A 20,739-nucleotide genomic window follows, 5' to 3' on the forward strand; every position below is an offset into this window, starting at 1 on the left:
AAACATCACTAACCAGGCAATGCCACCAAACCACCTACTCATAGCCATTAGACAGCAAACAGCACCCTTCTTTACTCACTGAAGATTGTCTGTGACCAGAGGGATGAGGAGAAGGCTGACAAGCAAACCGGCCAAATTCACCAGGGTTTCCTGTAAAGACAAGGGAGCATGAGTGCGAGAAAGTGAGAAGGGAGTTAAAGGGAAGGAAAGATGATGCCATAGGAAGAGACAAAGGCTGAGAACGGGAGGTGTACGTAGAAGTGAAAGAGAGGGAGAGAGAGAGAGAGAGAGAACAAATGCAAGCACAACAGTATGATGTTTGGGCATAGGAACACTGAAGGAAGGGCAAGGGGCAGGAAGTGATGGAATAAAATAGAGTAAGAGTGGTGCAAGTTGGCAGAGGCTTCTTACAATAATCCCCTCATATGCACTAGGGGATCCTGCAATCACTGTACTGGCACATCTCACAATTCCATTTCTAGTAGCATAATTTGCTTTGTTTACGCGTCATGCGATAAGTGCTGTAAACATCCTGCATCCGATACGGAGGTAAAGAGAACACCCTGGGCATGCAGATGGGGCTTGGCTAGGATGGGGGTGGCAGGCAGGGCTGTGGTGTGAGGGGGCTAGGGAGAAGTGCATATTCTCTACACTACTTCCTTCTGGCCATCTGGATCAAAATGATGTAACTGGCTAAGGGAGAAGAGATCTTCTATTGTATGCAGGCACCGATTATGGGATACAGGAGAAATAACTCCAGCTTTGCGCTCTCTGTGGACACAGACACATGGAGGATGAGGCGAAGATAAGAAGGTAGACGTTTCCTGAACTTAACATGAGCTTTCAGAAAAAGAAATGCATATCCTGTAAGGTATTGTCATTATACTCATACCTCATAATTCTAAAAAGCTGAGATGGGGAACAATATCTCAGAAAGGGGAACATATTTTGAAGCGAGACAAAAAAGAAGAATCTTCAAAAGTGGCCTATTGTTCAGGTTGCTGATTTGTTTAAGTAATATACTGTAATTTTCTCAAACATATCATGTCATTATTTGTGCACATTCGTATAATTTTTAGAGCATTTGTCATGGTTTCTAAAGATAACAAAAATACTGTAATGTCTGGTTTATAATTGTTTTGTGCCCTCTCCCCCCCAACACCAAAAGGCCGGGAAGAAATTGTAAAGTTATGAAGTAATTTGAATTGCAAGCATTTCTTTCTCAAATGTGCACATTTTACTTTGAGTGAAGTTTCAGTGATCTTGACAACTCTTTTCATACCACAGATTTAGTGTTACAAATCGAAACAAATATCAATGCTGTTAATTTCTTCTTAAATAATTTAACATGTCCACAAATAACTCCAGCCTTTTGTCAAGTGTTGCAACATTAAAAAAGGGCTGACATCAGCTCCAACACCACTTGCGCTTGGACAGACCACCACCTCATACTCTTCTACATCCCCAACGCCACTAAAACCACCAAACTTAACACTCCTTTACCACCAGCACTAGCTAGGAGCGCACGAGACCTAACTAAAGACAAGCTCCTACTGTTTCTAGAGGCTCCTGCCCTCAAGTCGCCATTCTCCAACGACCCTCTGGCTCTAGTAGAGCTATATAATCTAACGTTCAAAAAAGCAATCAAATCCATTGCCCCTCTAGAGAGAAAAAAAGCAAAAGGAAAGAAACACACCAATTCCTGGTACACATCAGAACTCCAAGAATTACACACTCTCAAGCGCATTACGCTTACCAAGTGGCAATCAGACCCAAGGTCTCCAGCTTGGAAGCCTACAAAAAACTTGCTGCCCAATATAAAAAAAACATCACCATAGCCAAATCTACATCCTATAACACAAGAATTGCACATGCTAAATCAGAGTCTAAAGAAATGGTCGCCATATTCAAGCAATTGGCTACCCCCGCACCCAAGACATCACCAAAGACGAAGTGTGGTGCAAGAGCCGCCAAACAGCCATGGTCAACTAAATGGTCAACTAAATAGACCTGCTGCAAATTAAAAACTCCCACCTGCCCACCTCACTGACTAAACTCCAATAGTAAGGAAAAGACGCTCTTCTCCCTCAAAGATGTTTCAGAAACTGAAGCATTAGCCCTCCTGAAACACATAAAACCTTCCAATTGCAAGGGTGATATCTGCCCAGCCAATCTCATCCAGGACTGCGCAGAAGCCCTAGCACCATTGCTCACAGCATTCATCAATGCTTCCTTTTCATCGTCCCACCATGCCTACTCTTAAAAAAACCAGCCTTAGACCTGGCATCACCTAACAACTAAAGGCCCTTCACCACCGTAACATTCCTGCTAAATATTCTAGATGAAGTGGCATTCACTCAAATCCAACAATTCCTGGAAGATAACAGGCAATCAAGCTTCCGCCCAGGTCACAGGACGGACTCTGCCTTACTAGATCTTAAAAAAACAACTAGGGGAAATAATGGACCAAGGCAAGCCAGCTTTGCTACTCCTCCTCGACCTATCTGCAGCTTTCGATCTTGTGGACCACAAGACACTCTACAGACAACTCATGAACTCAGCCCAATTCAATCCTGAAGCCACTGCTTGGATCACCTCCTTCCTCGAAAGGAGAGCCATGCAGGTCTTCTCAGATCAGGCATGTGCGGTACCTATCACCATCCACTGCAGAGTCCCACAGGGCTTGTGCAGCTCACCCACCTGGTACTATATTTTCACCCTACCCCTTTTCAACAAACTGGACAATCTCGGCATAGCATACACCAACTATGCCGATGAGATGCAGGTCCTCCCCATTCTCAGGCTCCTACGAAAAAGATGCAGAAACACTGCGCAAAACCTATGCCACAATCCAAGCATGGATGGCAGCAAATGGACTGTGCCTCAACGGGGACAAGACCGAAATCCTCATTGTAGGCCCCAAGGAAACGCTCAACAAGCTTGACAAACAATACAGCACCTTTAACATAGACAACGCCCAAATCACTGTCTCATCAGCAGTCAAAACTCTAGGGTTATACATCGACTCCACCCTCTCCATGACGCGCCAAGTTAGCGTTATTGCATCCTCGGCTGCACTCACAACGAAACTGATCAATGCAGTGAAGCCTTACTTACCCACGCAAAACTGCCTCTCCATAGCCAGAGCCACCATTGGGCAAAACTGGACTACTGTAACAGTCTTTGCTGGCACCTCAGCAAAAAACCTCAACAGACTACAGATCATTCAAAATAATGCTCTCAGGGAAGCGCTGTGTATCCCCAAATGGGAGCACATCTCCCACGCAAGGCGCGAGGCCCACTGGCTCCCGGTCAAAGAACGTATTTTGTTCAAGACACTAGCCATAACTCATAAATGCCTCTGACTCACAGCCCCCTCCTATCTCTCAGAAGAAATAGTCTGAGCCACTTCCTCAAGACACATACGTTCACACCACTCCAATCAGCTTAACGTCCCTACCTTCAAAAGGGCCAAAGCCGGAGGTTCCAGCTTCCTATTCCTAGTTCCCAAACATTGGAATGCCCTTCCTACGGCCATAAGGAATGAGACCTCTCACTTTTCCTTCCGCAAAGCACTCAAAACGATGCTCTTCAATTAGCTCACCCCACCTCACAAGGCCCACACAAGCAGCGGTTCCAGGAATCTGGAGGTATCTCGGCACTGCTCCGTAACCACTGAACCATGACACCTCTGCGTTTTCTTCTGCCCTTTAACTTTGCCCACTACATCAATGTCTATGTAACCATCAACTGTCTCTTATTACTATGTCAATGTCAATGTAACCATCAACTGTCGCTTATTTGGCTCACTGTAACCAAGAACCACAGATAGGCGATACTGCTTTTCTCATGTAACTAAGTAAGCTTTCTGTAATAGCGCCACGATGCCCCTGGGCCACCTTGCACACTTTATAAATGCAAATAAATGTCTAATGAATAATGCCATGCAGTGAAGCACAAAGTAGGGTACTTATGTGAAAAGTGATTTTAAGAGCACCAAACCTTCACTCTTGGTGCAATGTGCACATTATGGATTATTCCACCATTTACAGACTGGGATTGGCTGTATCCTATACACTGATGCTGTACTAAAAATCAGTTAACTAAAGATTTACCGAGAGCAGCCCAAGCCTTCAAACATTTGTGGGACTGTAAAGTTGCCCGATGTCCTGGGCCTGTGGGTAGGTGCAAGGGAGGTTTTTCAACAGCCCTCCAGCGGTTAGGGGGTGAATGAAGAGACCTAACCTGTGCTGAACTGTGATGAAATGACACCTGTTCTTCAGGAGCACAGGGATGAGTAGTGACTAGCCCGCCTAATTCAGACCCACGGTACTACTAAACCAGCAGTGATGCCAATCAAAGTTGAAATGCATACCGAATGGAATACCTCCTTTGCCTTTTGTGTTAATGTGAGCAGAGGGCTGGCTATACTCTTCAGGAGGGATGCGAGCTAATAACAGTAGTAACACAAACAACCTAAGTACAATGGCTCCAAAATAAAAGAATGGCCAATCAAGGTTCCATAAAACAATAGACTTGTAATCAAACAATAGAATGCAAACAAACCAATCAGAAAAACCCACCCCTGTAAAACAAACACAGAATGCAGACTTTTTTTTGCGAAAAGGGCACTCTGGGAAGAGGAGCAGGGTTGTTCAGGCAATTGATTAGAAACTATGTTACTTTTCAAGGTGATGTCTTTGAAGAACTAGGTAGAGAAGTGGGCTTAATAGTCAATATGGTTCCAAAAAGTGGACCGGGAACAGGACCTCTTCACAGTGGGCCTCATCACGAGTTGGGCGGTATCCCGGCATTATTACTGCTGGGTTACCGCCCGCGCTAATGGCGTTCTATTAACTCTAAATTCTAAACTGGGGGTAAACACGCCAGACCCATGTTTGGGCAAACCCTTAAGTGCGGCTGTAATAGCGTTACTGCTGCATTTAAGGGCTACCGCTCAACTCGTGATGAGACCCGGTATCTTAAATATTTTCTCTTGTCTTTGGCACTTGACAGTGTCGAGCTTGGCTGCTAGGCACTTATACCACGGTTGATCCAGCTGAGAGACGTTACAGAGTCAACGAGATCCCACTTGCGGGTAGCATCGAGTCAGTTCCAAGGTGCATACTTCCAATGGGTTGAATTGGAGTTTGAGAGAATGACTTCCGATGGTTTGTGGCTGCGTTGGAGTCAGCGGAGAGACAACAGCTCTGCTGAGTAGAGTCAGCATTTGAAATGGTCAGTTCTCCATCTCCAATTTCCAGTAGTCGAGTCAGTACTCGAGTTAGTTGCTCCCGCGCTGTCGAGCCCATGGTCGGGTAAAGACGAGTTGATCCGCTTAAATGGGTACAGCCAGCGTCCAGATGGCTCGAAAGTCAACAATTGATTTGAAGTTTGTGTAGGGTGCTAAAACCAGTACAGTGGGTCCTGTGGCAGCTCGAAGGACATTCAGTGAGGCCGATGTGGCTCGAAGGCATCTTGAAGCAACAAAACAAGATTCCAGTTGCTTTCGTCCTTCTGGGAGTTCCAATCCTGGGGCACAAGGCAAGTCCTCTTGTTCTGAACTCCTACTCCAGGGAGGTTGGCTGGCACCTACAGGGGATCCTTTATTCCAGTGCAGCCCGCAGTGAGGACTTGGTCCAGAGCAGTTCATCCCAATGTTCCCTGGGGATGGGTAGGGGACAGAGCTCTCCTCTGCCTTGTATGCCTTCTCTCTTCACCTACCTGGCAAAGGACCTTTGGATAAACTGTACCAACAACAGAGATTCAGTGAATTATTCTTGTCCTTGTAAAAGTCAAAAGATGAATCAAAGAAAAAGGGGGTGCTTCTTCCTTATAAAAGCAAAATGTCACAGGAATTTGTTCAAAGCAAGTCTACTGTAAGTGGTCCAATCCAGGCTGCTATAACAAGGGCACTTTGCCTTCTGACCCTACACCCAGAGGTCCATGCCTGCAAGAGAGGGGGGATTGGACGTAGTAGAGAGTGTTAACAGAAACCCATATGGTGAAACCCTGCTCTCAGCCCACCTCAACGTTATGGCTACTCTAGCTCTACCCCCTTCCCATGTCTGCTGACTTTAAAGGGTTTCCAGTGGTCAGCAACCTGGTGTGAATGTGGCATTGTTATACAAGTGCTGCCTTTGAAACACTGGTTCCCAGGACTCCTCGTAGGGGAGGGCTCTTTGCCCTGGAGGAAGGTGTTGCCCTTCCTGCAAGGGGATCAAAGTGGCAGTATTGTGGCCATTGCTCCACAGGGCAACTGTGGAGACAGACCAGAAACCGATACACATCAGTCCCATCATAGGAGGGCTCTGGTCACAAAGTGAATAGTAGTGTGATATGAAATTGCTGTGTCTATATAATTGTGTGCACTTAGTAGTCACCATGCCACAACCATGCCAAATCTTCAGATTTACGTGGCACCAGACTGACAAAGCCATACAATTATTAGATTTGAAAACAGAGGTGCCAAAGATTAAAAAGCCACCTTTGACTGCAGTAACTTTGTTTTCCAGCAGCAGTTAGGGATGCACATGTGACCTTTGAACCCGCCCTGTGCCGCTGCAGGGCTGGTGCTAAGAGCATTAGGAGACTGTCCCAGCAAAGGGACATGGCTGCATTATAATTTTGACATGGAGCATTTATGAAAGGGGGGTCTGGTTAGCAGACCTCCCTTTAAAAAACAGAATTGCCTGCCTCATTTTATATAAATAAATATCAAAAAAGCTTGGGCTATCCCATCCTTACTAGATGGCATTCTGTCATAGTGTCCGACAAGGTAAACGCACAACAGAGCTGTCAGACTTCGCTTTCAGGAGGGGACAGGTTGGCCCCAAAGTCAGGACACATGCACAATAACATACACTGCACCTTAACACCAAGGACTACCAAAAAGAAGCAGAAAGGCAATTGAATGACATGAACAATTATGTCAAACTACCTCATGACCCCTACCCGGAATACAAAGTGCGATATGATACTATGTTGGACAAATGGTATGGTTTAGAACTTATTACCATAAAAGAGAAACATTATTTAACCAAAAACCATCCCAAGACTCCAATAATACACTTCATACCCAAAATCCACAAATCAATGACCAGACCGCCGGGAAGACCGATTGTGGCATCAATAGACTCTCTATTTGAAAACACTTCTAAATGTGTTGATAATTTCTTGTTTCCTTTTGTGGAAACTTTACCGTCTTACACAAAAGATACTACAGCATTTTCTAACCAAATAGCACACTTGGCAACCTGATTTCCTCCTGGTTACGTTAGATGTAGTCTCTCTTTACACTTGCATTACACATTCTAAAGGTTTACAAGCAGTTACAAGATTTCTGTCAACAAGATCTCCGAGTTACCGAGAACATTCACTCATGCTTCTGGACATGCTTTCTTTCATTTTGACTCACAACACTTTCATGTTTGATTCTAAATATTACAATCAAATTTGTGGAACAGCAATGGGCACAGCAGTAGCTCCAACGTTTGCAAATTTATACATGGGTGCGTGGGAAGAAGATCTTTTTTCCAATGACAACTACAAGGAACATACAGACAAAGTAATTATGTGGCAAAGATATATAGATGATTTGTTTATCATTTGGAGTGGGACGATTACAGAATGGACACATTTCTTTCATGTTTTGAATCAAAATCAGCAGAACTTACAATTTACGGAACATCATAGTAAAACGGAAATAGTCTATTTAGACATAAAGGTGAAAGCTATTGGAAATCATATAAGTACAGAGCTGCAAGTGCACATCCACAATGTCTTAAGGATAGTATTCCGTACGGTGAGTTCTTGCGGGTGAAAAGAAACTGCAGTGAGAATGAAGTATTGAAAATCAATGCCAAAAAGACAGCGGCCAGATTCCTAAGGCGAGGCTATAAGAAAACAGTTATAAACAAAGCTTATAACCGAACCAGTAACAAAACCCGGGAGATGATTTTGGCAAAAAAAACGTACTCAAGGATCAAATAAAGGATCAACTACATGAAGACTGCTCACTCAGATTCATTACCACATTCAACTCAGGAGCCAAAGAAACAAAACAAATTCTAAAAAAACATTGGCACCTTTTGAAACGAATATCAGCCCACATCTGTCGACACATGCTACTTTGACATATAGAAAACCACCTTCTATACAAAACAAACTCTCACCGAGTTTGTTTCAGTCACCCAAACAAAGTAATAATACTTGGTTAACAACAAGAATAACAGGTTTCTACACCTGTGCTAAATGCAAAGCATGCCGCCATGGGATGAACATCAAAGCTTTCACAAATCCTCGAACAAAGAAAGAAGTTAAAATTAAACATGATCCGAGATGTTTCACACAATTTGTTATCTATGTGATCACCTGCGATTGCAACCTGTGGTATGTTGGCAGCACAAAGCTGGAAGCCAGGCTACGAATATTGCAACATCTTCATGCAATTAAAAATCATGACATGTCCTACCCACTTGCAAAACATTTTGAGGAGGTCCATCAGAATGACATTAGATCCTTTAAATATTTCATCATTGACTCAGTGGGAATTCATTTTTTTTTAAAAACGTATTTTATTGATTTTGGTGGAAAAAAAACGTGCAATACAACGAGAAATCAAACGGTGGTTCAAACAAAGGAGGGGACGGTGCAGGGGGACAGGGGAGGGGGAGGGAACAAACAAATCAACAACAGTCTTCATGTTACAGCGAACTTACAGTGGATGGATGGGTTAGGGCCTGCGACCCAGAGTTTCAGGATGCAGGGGGGGTCGCATATGAGGGCTGTCCCTCCAGTGCTGGCATCAGGGAATAGTGTCAGTGTGATGCTGCGAGATTTCAGGGGGGTTTGTAGTCGGCGCTGAAGCGTATTTCTCTGAGGAGGGCCTTCCATGATTCCAGGGTGCCTCATTCGGTTTCGCCGCTTGACGTGATTCCTTCTTGCCAGGCCCTGGTTTCTGCTACTGTCCATCTCTCGAGTTCTTTGAGCCATCGTTCATGCCTGGGGCCCGACGGCTTCTTCCAGGCCATTGCAATTGTTCTCTTAGCCAGGATGCATGAGATGTCCATTAGTCTGACAGCATGCTTGGACTTGCTAGGTCTGGGGTAATTCCCCAGGAGGCACTCCCCGGGGGTCCATTTGTACCTCGTCATTCCGGCGTCCATGCAAGTCTGTTTGGCTTTGGACCATAGTGTCATCGCCTTAGTGCAAGTCCAGAACATGTGGATCATGTCCGCTTTATCGTTCCCACACCATGGGCATGCAGGGGAGGATGTCTTATTGAAGGAGGCGACCCTATGAGGGGTCATGTATGTCCTATACAGGACGTTCAGTTGAATCTGACCGAATCTGGTATTCCTGGACACTTTTTTGGGAAATATTAGCGCTCCCTCCCATTCTTTATCCGTGATCGGGGTCCCAAAGTCCGCTTCCCATTTCGCTCTCAGATCTTTGCCTTTAGGGTTAGGTTTGTCGCATAGTCTGCTGTAGAGCCTGGAGACTGGTCTCCAGCCATCCGAGAGGTCATGCATTTCTTGAAGTAGAGGGTCAGGGGAGGGTTCCTCCGGCCAGCCGGTCCATTGTTTCTTGGCAGTCTGTTTAAGGCGGTGGTACCAGAGGAACTGGCCCGGGGGTATTCCTTCGGCAGCCTTAAGAGATTCAAAGTCCCTGAATTCCCCTTCCTCGTACATGTCGCCCCACGTGTATATGCCGGCTTCTTCCCACTTCCTTGCCGTGGAGAGGTCTGCATCCGTTCGGCAGGTGTCTGCTAAGATGGGGTTATCCGGAGAATATGGGTGTTGTACTCTCCTGATGTAGCAGGACCTGGCCCATATCTTCCTTCCCAGGTCAATCAGTTGTGAGGTGACCAGGGATTGCCGTGTAGGGTGCCACAGGGTCTCCTTGGGGATCACATTGTTCGAGGATTGCCTCAGTAGTTCCGACTCAGCCGAAGGTTCGTCTGAGAGCCATTTCGTTATGTGACTCAGCTGGGCGGCCAGGTAGTATAACTGGAGATCCGGCAGCTTTATTCCACCCTCTTTATGTGGCAGGGAGAGAACAGATAGCGACAGTTTGTGCCTGTGGGGGCCCCAAAGGAAGTCCCTGATGATAGCCTCCAGCTTCTTGAAGAAGGGCGGTCGAACGTAATGGCAAATGTTCACGAAGAAATATAGGAATCGGGGGAGTACGATCATCTTGACTATCGCTGCCCTGCCCACCATGGCCAATGGGAGCTTGGACCAGAATTTTATAGAGCGTCGAAGACTCATGATGGTGACCTCAGTGTTGTGTGCGTGCGTGAGTAGCGGGTTATGGCTTACGTTGATCCCCAGATAACGGAACTTGACCAGTTGCCAACCTATTCCTATCACTGGAAGTTTGCTTTCTGGAATGTTGCGTAGGCCCGCCAGAGGGAAGGCGGAGGACTTGCTTCTGCTGAATCGGATCCCTGAGTACTTCGCGTAATTATCTAGTACCTCCAGTGCTGTCGGTGCGTTAACCTCGGGAGTGCTTAGGTAAAGGAGGACGTCGTCTGCGTATAGAGATATTATGTGGTGTACAGTGCCCACCTTGATACCAGCGTCGAAAAGCTGCTGCCTGAAGTACAATGCAATCGGTTCCAGGCCCAGTATGTACAGCATGGGGGATAGCGGACACCCCTGTCTCGTTCCCCTTTGTATTTCCCAGGCTGCTGATACCGTTCTTCCCGTTTTCACTCTCGCCATTGGGGAATTATAGAGGACCTCGATCCACCTGATGAAGCCCCCTCCGAAAGCCAAATCTTCTCAGGACCTCCCTGATCCATTCCCAGTATATGGAGTCGAAGGCCTTGATAGCATCGAGCGACAACACCGCCAGGTCCTCGTCCCTCTCGTGTGTTTCAGCCATTACATGCTGTAGCCTCCTGAGGTTAGCAGTGGTGTTACGCCCAGGCACAAATCCGTTCTGGTCTTCATGGACGATGGATCCCACCACTCTGGCCAGCTTGCGGGCCAATATGGATGTGAGGATCTTGGCATCGTAGTTTAGCATGGCCAGAGGGCGGTAGGACTCACAATCGGTGGGCGATTTGTGCGGCTTGAGCATAGGGACGATTATGGTTTCTTTCATGGTGTTGGGGAGAATCCCATTCGTGTATGCCTCCTGGTAGACCTCGTGGAGAACTGGGGTGAGGATGGACTCATACGTCTTGTAAAACTCAGGTGGGAGGCCGTCGCTGCCAGGGGCTTTGTTGTTAGAGAGGGACCTAATCGCCCCTTGTACGTCCTCAAGAGTGATCTCCATCTCCAGTTCCTCTCTCTGCTCGAGTGAGATGCGAGGAAGTTCTATCTCCTCAAGTGTGTCTATAATGTCTTCAGTAGGAATTTGCGTCTTGTGAGCATACAGTTCGGTGTAAAATTTGGCAAAGGCTTCATTGATCCCCAGCTGGGTCGTGTGGGATGTCCCATCGGCGTCCCGTATCTCCACTGGGAGGTGTTTGGGGTGTTCCCGCTTGCAGAGCCAGGCCAGTAATCTCCCTGGTTTATCCGATTCTTTGTGGGATCGGGTGGTATGTGTGGTGAAATCAAATTTCTCTAGTCTTTCCCATGCTTGTTGACATTCTGCGCGGGCTTCCTTCAATTTATTCTCGGCCTCTGTGGAGTTGTCGTGAGCAGACTCTAGCCGGGAGAGCTCAGCTTCTCGTGCTTCAAGCGTTCTCTGCAATTGCCTGCGAGTACCACCGGCTCTCGATATAATTTCACCTCTGGTCACCACCTTCATAGCTTCCCATAACGTGCCCCAGGAGGATACCGACCCCATGTTGATTTCCAGGTAATCTTCCAATTTTTCGGCAAGGTCTTCCCTGAACTCGAGATCTTCAAGTGCTGCAGTCGGCATCCTCCACATGGGGATCGGGGGTCTGGGGCCCCTCGACTGCCATAGCATGGTCAGTGGGGAGTGGTCGGAGATCGTTCGCCCCAGGTACTCTGTAGCTGCAGCATGTGGGGCGAGCTCCTTGTTGATGAACAGGTAGTCAATTCTTGTATGGACTCCGTGAGGGGCTGAGTAGTGGGAGTAAATCCTGTCAGCCGGATGATGTTCCCTCCAGATGTCCACTAGATTGAGCTGCTCCAGAGTTTCCCTCAGGGCACGGGATGCAAGGTTGCTCGGGTGTGGGGGGGGCAGCGATCTGTCCGCGCTTGCGTCAGCAACACAATTGAAGTCCCCTCCCCATATGAAGGTGCGGCCCCGGTGCCGAATCAGCTTTGTAATCATTGTGGCGAGGTACGCCGGTATTCCGTGGTGTGGGAAGTAGGAGTTGACCAAGCAGACTGGGGTCTGTTCCATTGTGCCCCAAATCACTACGTATCTCCCTTCTTTATCTTGTTCACTCCCCTCCATCTGGAAGGGCACATCCGGGCTTATCCATATTAGCACCCCTCTGGCATATTTGGAGTAGGGGGACCCTCTCACAGTCCCAGCCCATCGGTCTGCAATCTTGGACATGGCCTCTGTCGTGAGGTGAGTCTCTTGAAGGAGTGCAATCGAAACTTTCTTCCTCTTGAGATAGGATTGTATACGATTGCGTCTGAGGTATGAGCCCATACCCCTCACATTCCATGTCATCACAGTGAACTGTGCCGCCATCGGGTCTGAGTTTCGGATTTAATGCGGGACTCGGTCTCCGGAGCGCGGCTCTGCTTTAGTCCTCCGTAGGTGGGCTGCGGGGGGAACAACACTAAGTTCCAGTCGTCGGGGTCACGTCCTGGACCCATCTCGGTCTTTGTTGGCGAAGGAAGCATGAAGACTGTACAACTAATAAAACTAATAACAGAACTCAAACTGGTGCGCCCAGCGACTACAACATTGTCGTGGTGCTCAGGTGCTCTCGAGCCGTCAGAGCCCATCCGGGAGTCGGGCGCGAGCTGGGTCAGGCGGGTGCCTAGGCCGGGTGAATTCTACGCTGGGGGTGGGGCGAGGGCCTGGCGGCGGAGCCGAGCGAGGCCGTTTCCGAGTGAAAAACTGAAGTTGGATTACCTTCTGTGTTCCAGCGTCATGTACAATGATTCTTACTGTTACTCGGGGGTCGCTTGTGGGATCAGGGGGGGTTAGGCCTCATTCCGTGAGTTGTCCTTGCCATCCGCCAGGTTATTATCCTCTAGCCACATTTTGGCTGCCTCTGGGTTATCGAGGAATACCAGCCGCTCTTTGTAGACGACCCTGAGGCGTGATGGATATAGCAATCTATATTTTAGGTTCAGTTGTCGGAGCCTAGCTTTTATCGGGACAAATGAATTCCGCTCTCTCTGAACCTTCTGCGTGTAGTCCGGATAGATAGAGATTTTGGAGTCCCCTCTTTCGATGGGGCCCCCCTCCCTGGATCGCCGTAAGATAGTTTCTCTATCCTGAAAGTTCAGTATCTTAGCGATTATAGGTCTGGGGTGCGATCCAGGGGTAGGGCGCCTCTGGAGGGATCTGTGGGCCCTCTCGACTGAGAATCCCTGGGTCAGTTTGCCGGCCCCTATTTCTTGCAGCAGAAGGGTTTCAACGAAGGATGTGGTATTTGCCCCCTCGTTCCCCTCCGGGACACCCAGGATCCTGATGTTGCTCCGTCTGGCCCGACCTTCGGCCTCCTCCGCCCTTTCCTCCAGGAAGGCAACTTTCCTCTTCAGGAGGGCAACTTCTGAATTCATGGCTGTGGTGGCTGTGGATGTTTCCTCCGTCGACTGTTCGACGGTCGCAACCCTCTCCGCTAAGTTGCGAGCGTCTTGGCGGATCAGTTGGATATCAACTTTGAATTCGTCGATCTTAGAGTCTATGTGCGTTTTTAATGAGGCTATGGCATCAAGTATCTGCGAGTGGTTATCGGCGGCCACCCCCTCGCTCGTCTGGGCAGCTTCAGAGGAGCCGGCCCCGGCCAGAGCGGGGGTCTTCACCTTAGCGGAAACAAAGGAGTCCATGGTGGCGGCTCTGGACTTATTCTTGGCGGCCATCTTGAGGTGATGGTTGCGGATGTCCTAGGCCTCAAAGGATAGATCGCTTGCGGAGTTGCTAGTGGGGCCCTCTGCTTAGCCGAATTTCGGGCCGTGAGCTGTGTTTTGCCCTCGTGTCTGGTTGTGCGGCCCACAGAGGCGAGTTTCAGAAGAGTAAGGGTGGGCGGGAAGCCCCTCTCGCGGGTGAAGCGGGATCCTGCGCGCCTTATCTTGTGGGGCTGGATCGGTAGAGTGACCCGAGCCAGGCCAGTCCTCTGTCAGACGGGCGGCACCGGGGGGAATAGTTTTCCTTTCTCGTGCTTCCGCTTCTCCCCATCAGGCCTGGAAGTCCGTTGGGGGAGGGATACCCCTCGTAGGCTCCGCTATGCAATGCGAGGCGCCATCTTGGATCCGACCAGAGCGGGAGGGGGGAGAGCCGTTTTGGGGCCGCAGCTGCGTCTGGGGGTCCAATTCGGCGGGCCCAATAGTTATTCAGATGCAGAACCGCTTCCCCCAACCGCACATCCCTCTGCAAGGGTTGGGGCCGCACGTGAGCCGGAGAAAAAGGATCAGGAAACAGCGTCTCGGCCAGAGCTCGGCAGATCAGCTACCACTCGCCATCGGCGCCAAGCCACGCCCCCAGTGGGAATTCATCCAAGAGGAGGGGACAGATTGCGAACCCTAAGACAAATGGAATCTAGATATATTGTGGACTTCAACACCAAATATCCGGAAGGTCACAATCGTGACGAAGAACTATATGCATTCCTGGGATCTTGAATTTTCGAAATTTCTGAAATGTTTGAAATTTTTAAAGTCATCAACATCTCACTGTGTTGTATTTTTATGATGACACCATTCTTACTGTGACTGCACAAACACTTTAAGTATCCTCTATTTTTATGCATCTGATTCGCCAACATAACAAGGAACAAGTTACTTACCTGTAACTGTTGTTCTCCAGCATGGGTCTGGCATGGATTCACATGCTCATGAATATTCCCCGTCGTCAGGCTGGGAATCCTCGGTAAAGAAAAAACCAGTATCAGTTTCGTTTCTGATCTGTCTTTCGTAGTAATAACCAATCACTGGTCTCTGCGTCATACTGACCACAGCCAATGACTGCCCTCTACCTAAGCACCGCCTCTGGCAGCCATCTTCAGATTTGGAAGCACGTGAAGTGGCAGTATGACCAAGTGAAGAGCCGCAGAGGGGTAGGCGGGAGGGTTCGCATGTGAATCCATGCCAGACCCATGCTGGAGAACAACAGTTACAGGTAAGTAACTTGTTCCTTCTCCAGCATGGGGTCTGGCATGGATTCACATGCTCATGAATAAAGAATACATAGCAGTACACACATGCACAACCAAGGGAGGTGGCAAAGGCTCAACATTAAGCATCACATCAACTCAACATTAAGCATCTTACCTCCTCACCAGGCTCACCTCAGGCGAACAGGTTGCGCAGCACTGCTTGCCCGACCCTGGACTCCTCCCTGGAATCCCGGTCGACGCAGTAGAATTTCGTGAAGGTGTGCGTCGACCTCCACGTAGCAGCCCTGCATATGTCCAGCAGGGGCACACCAGATAGGAACGCCGTGGTAGCTGCGATCGCTCTGGTGGAATGGGCTCTCGGACGGCCAGGCAGCGGTCGGATTGCCAACCGGTGACAGTACATGATACAGCCGGAGAGCCATCCGGAGATGGAAGCCTTCGAGAGAGCCTTCCCCTGATTGACAGGTCCAAAGTTCACAAAGAGTTGTGACGTCTTCCGAAAACCCTTCGTGCGGTCCACGTAGAACTTCAGCGCTCTAGCTACATCCAGCGAGTGCAAAGTCCTCTCAGCCGGCGACGAAGGCGACGGGAAGAACACAGGTAACACCAAGGGTTCGTTGAGATGGAAGTCCGACGGTACCTTGGGCATGAAGGAGGGGTGCGTCCTGAGCACTACCCTCGTGTCGTGGAAAGTCAAGTACGGGGCCTTGCAGGAAAGGGCCTGGATCTCTCCCACTCGTCGTGCGGAGATGATGGCCACAAGAAAAGCTGTTTTCCACGATAGAAACTTCAACGGGGCCGAGTGCAGAGGCTCGAACGGAGGTCCCATGAGCTTGGTCAGCACCACGTTGAGCTCCCACGCCGGGGCCGGAGCCTTCACCGGCGGGAACGATCTGAACAGTCCCTTCATGAACTCTTTCACCAGACGATGAGACCACAAGGACATCCGCCCCGTGGTTCTGGTGTATCGGGAGATCGCAGCAAGATGAATCTTGATGGACGCGTGTGCCAAACCAGCTTTGGCCAGCGTCAGCAGGTACGGCAGTACTTGGGGAGCCGTAATCCGTAGAGGGTTAATCTTCTGTGCGTGGCACCAGACAGAGAACCTCTTCCATTTGTGTCCGTAGCATTTAAGAGTCGAGGACGCCCTGGCCTTTGCAAGAACCTCTCTGCAATCGGCCGGTATGTCGTATCCTCCAAACTCTAGCGCTGCAGGAGCCAGGCCTGCAAGTTCAGCGACTTCGGGTCGTGGTGGAGGATGGCGCCTCCTTCCCTGGAGAGTAGATCCGCGTCCGCCGGCAGCTTGATCGGCGGGGACGCTGACAAGTCCAGAAGGTCCGGGAACCATATCTGCCTCGGCCACGCAGGTGCGACGAGGATCATCCTGCACCGTGACCTCTTGAGCTGGTTGACGAGCCGGATTAGCAGAGGCAAGGGAGGGAACGCGTAGAGGAACAGGCCCTCCCAGGGGAACGAGAAAGCATCGCCCATGCTCCTCGTCTGGGGAAACCTGCTGGCGAACCTCCGGCACTTGGTGTTCGTCGCCGTCGCGAACAGGTCGATCTGGGGTGTGCCCCACCGCCGGAAGAGGCGATCCACCAGATCCTGCCGTAGTTCCCACTCGTGGCACGAGCGCAGCTCCCTGCTGAGTGAGTCGGCGATGGTGTTTTTTATCCCTGCCAGATGAAACGGCACCAGAAAAATCCCTTGGGCGACGGCCCAATGCCACAGGTCCTGCGCCTCCTTGGACAGCGCTGGGGACCTGGTTCCGCCCTGTTTCCTGATGTAAAACATGGTGGTGGTGTTGTCGGTGAAGATCCTCACCACCTTGCCCTTGAGGGACGGAAGGAAGGACCTGAGGGCCCAAAACACTGCACGGAGCTCCAGGACGTTGATATGCAGGGACTTCTCCGTCGGGAGCCAGAGTCCCCTCGCGTGCAGATTTTCGGTGTGCGCTCCCCACCCTTCCAGGGAGGCATCCGTGGTCACAGTCTCCTGGTGGGCTGGGGTCTGGAAGTCCATGCCCGCCGTCAGATGCGCGCGGGTGCCCCACCACCGTATCGCTCGTCGGAAACTCTCGTCGAGCTTGATCCTTTCCCCGAAGCTGCCCGTCGTCTGGATCCAGCGCGCATCCAGGAATTCTTGCAACGGGCGCATCCGGAGCCTGCACATGGGAATGAGGTAGATGCAGGAAGACATCATCCCGAGGAGGGACTTGATGGATCTCACTTTGGCCGCGTCGGCCACCAACATCCGTTGCACCTTGCCCAAGATGGTCCTGGTCCTCTCCTCCGACGGGGAGGCCAGAAGGGACACTGTGTCGAGCCTCGCTCCCAGAAACAGTGCGACTTGCGCGGGCACCAGGTGGGATTTGGCGTAGTTCACGGAGAATCCCAGGTCCGTGAGGAGTTGGATGGTCCTTGCCGTGTGGACCACGGCGAGCTCCTTCGTCTTGGCGCGGATGAGCCAGTCGTCCAGGTAGGGGTAGATGTGAATCCCCTCGCGGCGCAGCTGCGCCGCCACCGGTGCGAGGCACTTGGTGAATACCCTGGGTGCCGACCGTAGTCCGAAGGGAAGGGCTTTGAACTGGTAATGACGCCCTTGGACCACGAACCTGAGGAATTTTCGGTGCCCCTTTAGGATGGGAATGTGGAAGTAGGCATCCTCCAAATCCAACGACGATAGGAAGTCTCCTTCCTCCAGTTGACCCAGGACGTGCTGGAGGGTGACCATCCGGAACTTCTGCGCCTTGATGAACTTGTTCAGCCGTCGCAGGTCCAGGATGGGGCGCCATCCTCCCGTCTTCTTCTTCACGAGGAAGTATCGCGAGTAGACTCCGGAGCCCCGAAGCCTCTTTGGGACGAGTTCGATGGCGCCCTTTCTGAGCATCGCCTTTACCTCCAGGAGAAGTTGAGGGACGTGAAGTTCTTTCCTGGCCACGGGGGGGACGCGCGGGCACCTTCTTTGAAACTCGAGCGCGTGGCCCCGGGCCAGGGCGTCCAGCACCCAACGGTCGGTGGAGATGGACTCCCACACGCTGACGAAGCCCGCCAGCCGGCCTCCCACCGGGGTGCTTCGGTGGGGGCCCGACCCCACGGCCGGTTCAATCCTGCTTGGACGCGGCCTTGCCGCCTTGACCTCCTTGGCGACGACGGCAGGGTCCGCTAGACTTGCCTCGTCCTCTGTAGGCCTCTTGCGACGACGAGCGGGCCGCTTGACGGTAGGAAGCGAAACCGCCGCCGGAACCTTTGGAGGCGCCCTTGCCTCCGCCGCTCCGAAAGGGCGTCCGTCGTTGCTGCAGGACTCCAAGGGCCCGGGCCGTCTCAGTATCCGCCTTGATGGCCTGAAGGGAATCGGCCACTGTCTTCCCAAACAGGTTGTTCCCGTCGAAGGGCATGTCCAGGACTCTGGTCTGGACGTCCTGCCGAAAGTCCGTAGCTTTGAGCCATCCACGACGTCGAAGGCAAACGCCGTTGCCCAGCTGGCGGAACCCAGTGTCGGCGATGTCCGTCGCCACGGTGATGGCGTGGTCCGAAGCCACTTCACCTTCCTGGAGGATCTCAAGGGCCTCCGCCCTCTTGTCGTCCGGCAGAAAATCCAGCAGGGGAGCTATCTTGTACCAGAGCTCCCTGTCGTAGCGGGCCACGATAGCCAAGGCGTTGGCCGCTTTAATCGTCGTCGCTGCCGACGAGATGACTCTACGTCCCATAGCATCCAATTTCTTTCCCTCGCCGTCCGGCGGGGAAGTCGATGTGGAGGCCGCACCCCCCCCCCGCTTTCTTCCTGGCTGCCGCGGAGACGACGGAGTCCGGGGTAGGCTGCGCCCGGAGGCATAGGGGGGCCGTGTCCGGGACCCAGTACTTTTTCTCGTACCGGTCTCTTCTAGCTGGCGTAGTGGAAGGGTTCTTGAGGAGGGAAGGCCCTCATCCCAAATGTCGTCCAACAGAGGCACTGCGGGGACCGTCTTCCTCTTGCACTCGCGCCGCTGATAAAGGAAGCCTTCCTTTTTCTTCTCCTCAGGGCAGAGTTGGAAAAGCTCGGAAGCCCTGGAGATCATGGAGTGGAAAGATCCGATCTCGTTGGGCGGAGAAGCCCTGGTGGGGGGCGACGACGGAAAATCCTCGTCGTATGCCTCGTCGTCCGTACCCGTCGCTGCCGTGTCAGTCCCCGTATCATCCCCTCGGGTGGACGGGGAGGAGGGCTGGACGGGGCGCGACGGTTGAAAAGGAGGTGGAGGATGGATCCTTCTTTTCTTGGTAGGGGGAACACCAGAAGGTCCCGGTTCTGGATCCCCCGACGGGAGAGGTTCCTCCGTCGGTAACGGTAGCCTCGTCCTTATCTCGGTGCATAAGGACTGTATGGCCAACAAAATGGCCGCCGAGTTGTCTCGCGGCGCTGGCAGAGGGGAATCCGACGGGCGAGCAGGGGCCCCGTCGGTATCCTCGACGATGTCGTCGTCGTCACCCGCGTCGGGGTCCATTCCGACGGGCTGGCCTTGTTCCACGCCTAGGCCGTGGCTTAAGACCTCGATCAGCTCCTCTTCTGAGGTTGAGGCCGAATCTACGACGACGCCCTGCCCCCCCTTCTTCTTCCCCACGGAGGGTTTCACGGGGGTCCTATCGATGGGCACAAAAGAAGACTCCCTCCGAGGAGGCAGGGAGATTCTGGGCCCTGAGGTCGTCACCACTGGCGCAGCCTCCACAGGCTGAGCCAGGGCCGCCGCGACCGTTTCGATAGAGGGCTTGGTCGGATGGATCAAGGCCTTCACCACCTTAGGTGCGCTCACCGCCTTATCCTTGAGGGAGGGGGCACTGCCACGCTCCTCCTCTGCCTTAGAGCTCGACCGGGGCCTCTCCAGGAGCTTCGCCGGGTGCTCGGCCTTCCTCTTACCCGACCCAGAGCGTTGGCTCGTGGTTGATGGTGCCGGGGAGGGTGCGCCCTGCCTGGCGCCCGTAGAGCCCGACCGTTCGGCGCTCCCGGTGCCAGCGGACTCGCGGTGCTTGGCCTTATGTTGGGCCCCCGTCGCCGGGGCGCCCTCAAAGGTCTTAGAAGACCGCTCGGATTTCTTCTTCTTCTCGCCAGACGGGCTCTTACCCTCCAGCCAGTTGGCGAGACGTTGATGACGGTCCTTCATGGTCCGTTCCGACATGTTGCCGCAAAACGCACAGTCCTTCTCCACGTGCGTTTTGTCCTCATGAAGGCAGTAAAGGCAGAAAGAGTGTTCGTCTTCCTTAAAGACGTTCTGCAGCTGGCATCCAGGGCAGACCCTGAACAGCTTTCCGGGCGTCGAGCTTCCCTTCTCCTGGGCCATCTCCGAGACCGGGCCTGAGAAGCTTCTGGAGTCCTCCGAAGTGTAGCTCGACGAAATCTTCACCCTTGAGGGGCACAGACGAATCCGACACGGGTCCCCGTTGATCGGATGTAGGATCGGTGGAGCTTGAGGCTCTTTTGACCGAAAGAATTGAAGTTTTTTGTGAAAAAGCGCGAAAAATAGCACTAACGCTCGAGAG

The 20,739-nt window shown here is 51.5% G+C and overlaps 1 protein-coding gene across 3 annotated transcripts in view; it reads right to left on the minus strand.

Moving 5' to 3' along the window:
- The window catches only part of RUSF1 (RUS family member 1), a 525,229-nt gene that overhangs the window by 207,535 nt on the left and 296,955 nt on the right, over positions 1-20,739 (minus strand). For all 3 annotated transcript variants that reach the window (XM_069651622.1, XM_069651621.1, XM_069651620.1), the window contains exon 9: positions 80-150. In XM_069651622.1, coding sequence (XP_069507723.1) covers positions 80-150 — 71 coding nt within the window. The remainder of the gene's footprint in view (positions 1-79; positions 151-20,739) is intronic.

The sequence above is a fragment of the Ambystoma mexicanum genome, chromosome 3p, assembly GCF_040938575.1.
Source record: "Ambystoma mexicanum isolate Mex_15411 chromosome 3p, UKY_AmexF1_1, whole genome shotgun sequence".
NCBI classification, from domain to species: Eukaryota; Metazoa; Chordata; class Amphibia; order Caudata; family Ambystomatidae; genus Ambystoma; species Ambystoma mexicanum.